The 2,202-nt window shown below is 64.4% G+C and overlaps 1 protein-coding gene across 1 annotated transcript; it reads right to left on the bottom strand.

Annotated features, from left to right (window-relative positions):
- EMIHUDRAFT_460690 (hypothetical protein) lies at positions 1-1,590 on the bottom strand (the record flags this gene model as incomplete). The annotated part of the gene is made up of 4 exons (XM_005782817.1): positions 1-36; positions 798-1,164; positions 1,364-1,506; positions 1,575-1,590. 3 exons carry the CDS (start codon positions 1,588-1,590, stop codon positions 937-939), a joined length of 387 nt encoding a protein of 128 aa, XP_005782874.1. The 3' UTR covers positions 1-36; positions 798-936.
- Between the last annotated feature and the right edge of the window lie 612 nt (positions 1,591-2,202).

Raw genomic sequence — 2,202 nt, 5'->3', positions numbered from 1 at the left:
AGCCTAGCCACAAGGTGATTGAGATGTACCGCGTGCGTGGGCAGGCTCGTTTTGCGAGTATATGGGACACGATGTCTCAAATATGAGGGGTTTTGACTCCTACCGGCTCCTGACGCTATCCCTGGCAGCTCTAATGACCAGGATCAGTAGTGCTATGATAGAGGCTGCCCATACTAGCGCAGGAGCTGCCACACTCGCCCGGACCGTCCCCCTCTGGGGCCGGTTCCGCAGCCCGCGAGAGCCGACAGCGGGGCCGTGCCGCGGGTGCCTACTGCCGAGTGCCACAAACACTGCGCCGTCCCGCCACCACCTACAGGCTGTCTTGTGTGATGGTTGGGATGTCCAAACGCCACCATCTTGGCTCTTGCGACCTCAAACCCGCGAGCTGTATTGGTGGTCCTGACGGCGACAGACGCCCGAGGACCACGGTGAAGCTGAGCCGGAACGCGTCGACAAGTCTCGTCTGAGCCCGTGGCGGTCGCCGGCTGAGTCGCCGTACACGGGCCGGTACCTCAGGCGTCACCTCCGCAGCCTCAGGTCTCACACTCCACCACCTCCGCCAGGACGCCGTCGGTGGCACGCTCGGCGGCGAGTTTGTGGCAGCCCCACAGCGAGCGCGGCGTCGAGCCTAATCGGTCTGGTCGGTCGGCCGCACTCACCGGGTGCCAGGGAGTGCGGCCGACACTCGAGCGGTGCTTCCTGGCAGCGCGCGCCGGCTGTGGGGCTGCCACAAACTCGAGACACGCTTTTTTGGGACATTTTCGACGCTTTTGTCCCATATACTCGCAAAACATGCCGGCATTCCGACATGCGCACATCTCTCTGATGGGGCGCGCAAGCCGAGTCTGCAGAGCTGTCTGCGCGACGGGACTAGATTTGAGTGCTTGCGTTCATATGGGCGCGCCTCCCTCGCACCGTCCCCATCACCACCTCTCCTCACACCGGCAGTCGCGCCTTCGAGACGAAGCGGTCCGTGAAGGCGCGGATCGGCGGCAGCGCGAGCAGGTTTCCGACGACAGGCAAGTTTCGCAGGAAGCCAATCACAACGGGGAAGAAGTCCCCAAAGAGGTTGAGGAAGCCGAAGACCTCGACCGCCATCCCAAAGATGGGCCAGCCCACCAGCACGAGGAAGATGCCGCCCAAGAAGCAAGTCGTGCCCTTGGCCTGCCGGCGGCCGCGAGCCGGCGGCGCGTCAGCACGCGGGTGTGGAGGAGGGAGAGGCGGGATACGCGTCGGAGTGGAAGCGTGTGGGCGCGCCTTTCGCTTCTGGAAGAAGAAGCGGAAGACCCCTCGCGGCCCGATGATGAGCGACACGCCAGAGAGAAAGAGAATCTGCACGACGCGGAGCGAGTGGGAGCTTCACAGGTGGCTTCGGGCTCGGAGGTGGGGCAGAGGCGGGAGGCGGCCAACGCGCGTTTCCCATGGCGAGAAGGCCCTTGTCGAAGAAGAGCATGACACCGAGGAAGAGGAAGAAAACACCGCCGCAGGTCAGGCCGAGCCCGATTTCTGAGGGCGCCGCGGGCGCGCCGGTGAGACTCTTGTGGCGGTGGCGCGACAGCGCAGGGCGAGCGCACTTCTGTAGTCGTCCATCTCGCTGCTGCTGAGGCACAGGTGTCGCTGGTCGGTGCAGTGGTGGTGGAAGCTGTTTGGAGCCGGTGGCACAAGCAGCGCCGGCGCGACTTGTTTTCAAGAAAAAGCGACTTTTCACTGTTTCCCGGCCGGGTCGGGGCGCGCACGGGTGGGGATTCTGTGGGCTTGAGAGCGATGTGCCATGTGTGTGTCAACGAAGTCAGAGTGAGTTAGGTGAGAAAGAGGCAGTGAATTGTGAACACACACAGACACTAACAGATCAGAAAAATGAGGAAAAATCCGCGGCGAACCTCGGCGAATCGAGAGAAGACGGACAAACACGCACACACCCTGGCAATGCTCCTCAAGTGGGTGCGAGGCAAGCGTGTGCGCAGCGCGAGCGCCTCGCCGGCGCAGCCGCGCCGACCAGCACCACCAGGCAAGGACCAGGAGCTCGAGCGCACACCGGTGCCAGAGCCGCGAGAGAGCGCGGTCGGCCCGCAACAGCCTCCAACGCCCTCAATGCCACTGCACCTGGCGGTGGCGACCGCGAAAAAGACGCGGGCGGCCGCGGAGCAGCGTGTGCTTGCCGGCAGCAGTCCCGCAGGAGCAGCCTCGGCCGCCGCCGCGCCC

Source organism: Emiliania huxleyi (genome assembly GCF_000372725.1).
Source record: "Emiliania huxleyi CCMP1516 chromosome Unknown EMIHUscaffold_1856, whole genome shotgun sequence".
NCBI classification, from domain to species: domain Eukaryota; phylum Haptophyta; order Isochrysidales; family Noelaerhabdaceae; genus Emiliania; species Emiliania huxleyi.
Note: the sequence above shows the minus strand (reverse complement) of the source record. Positions and strands in the feature narration are given on the sequence as shown.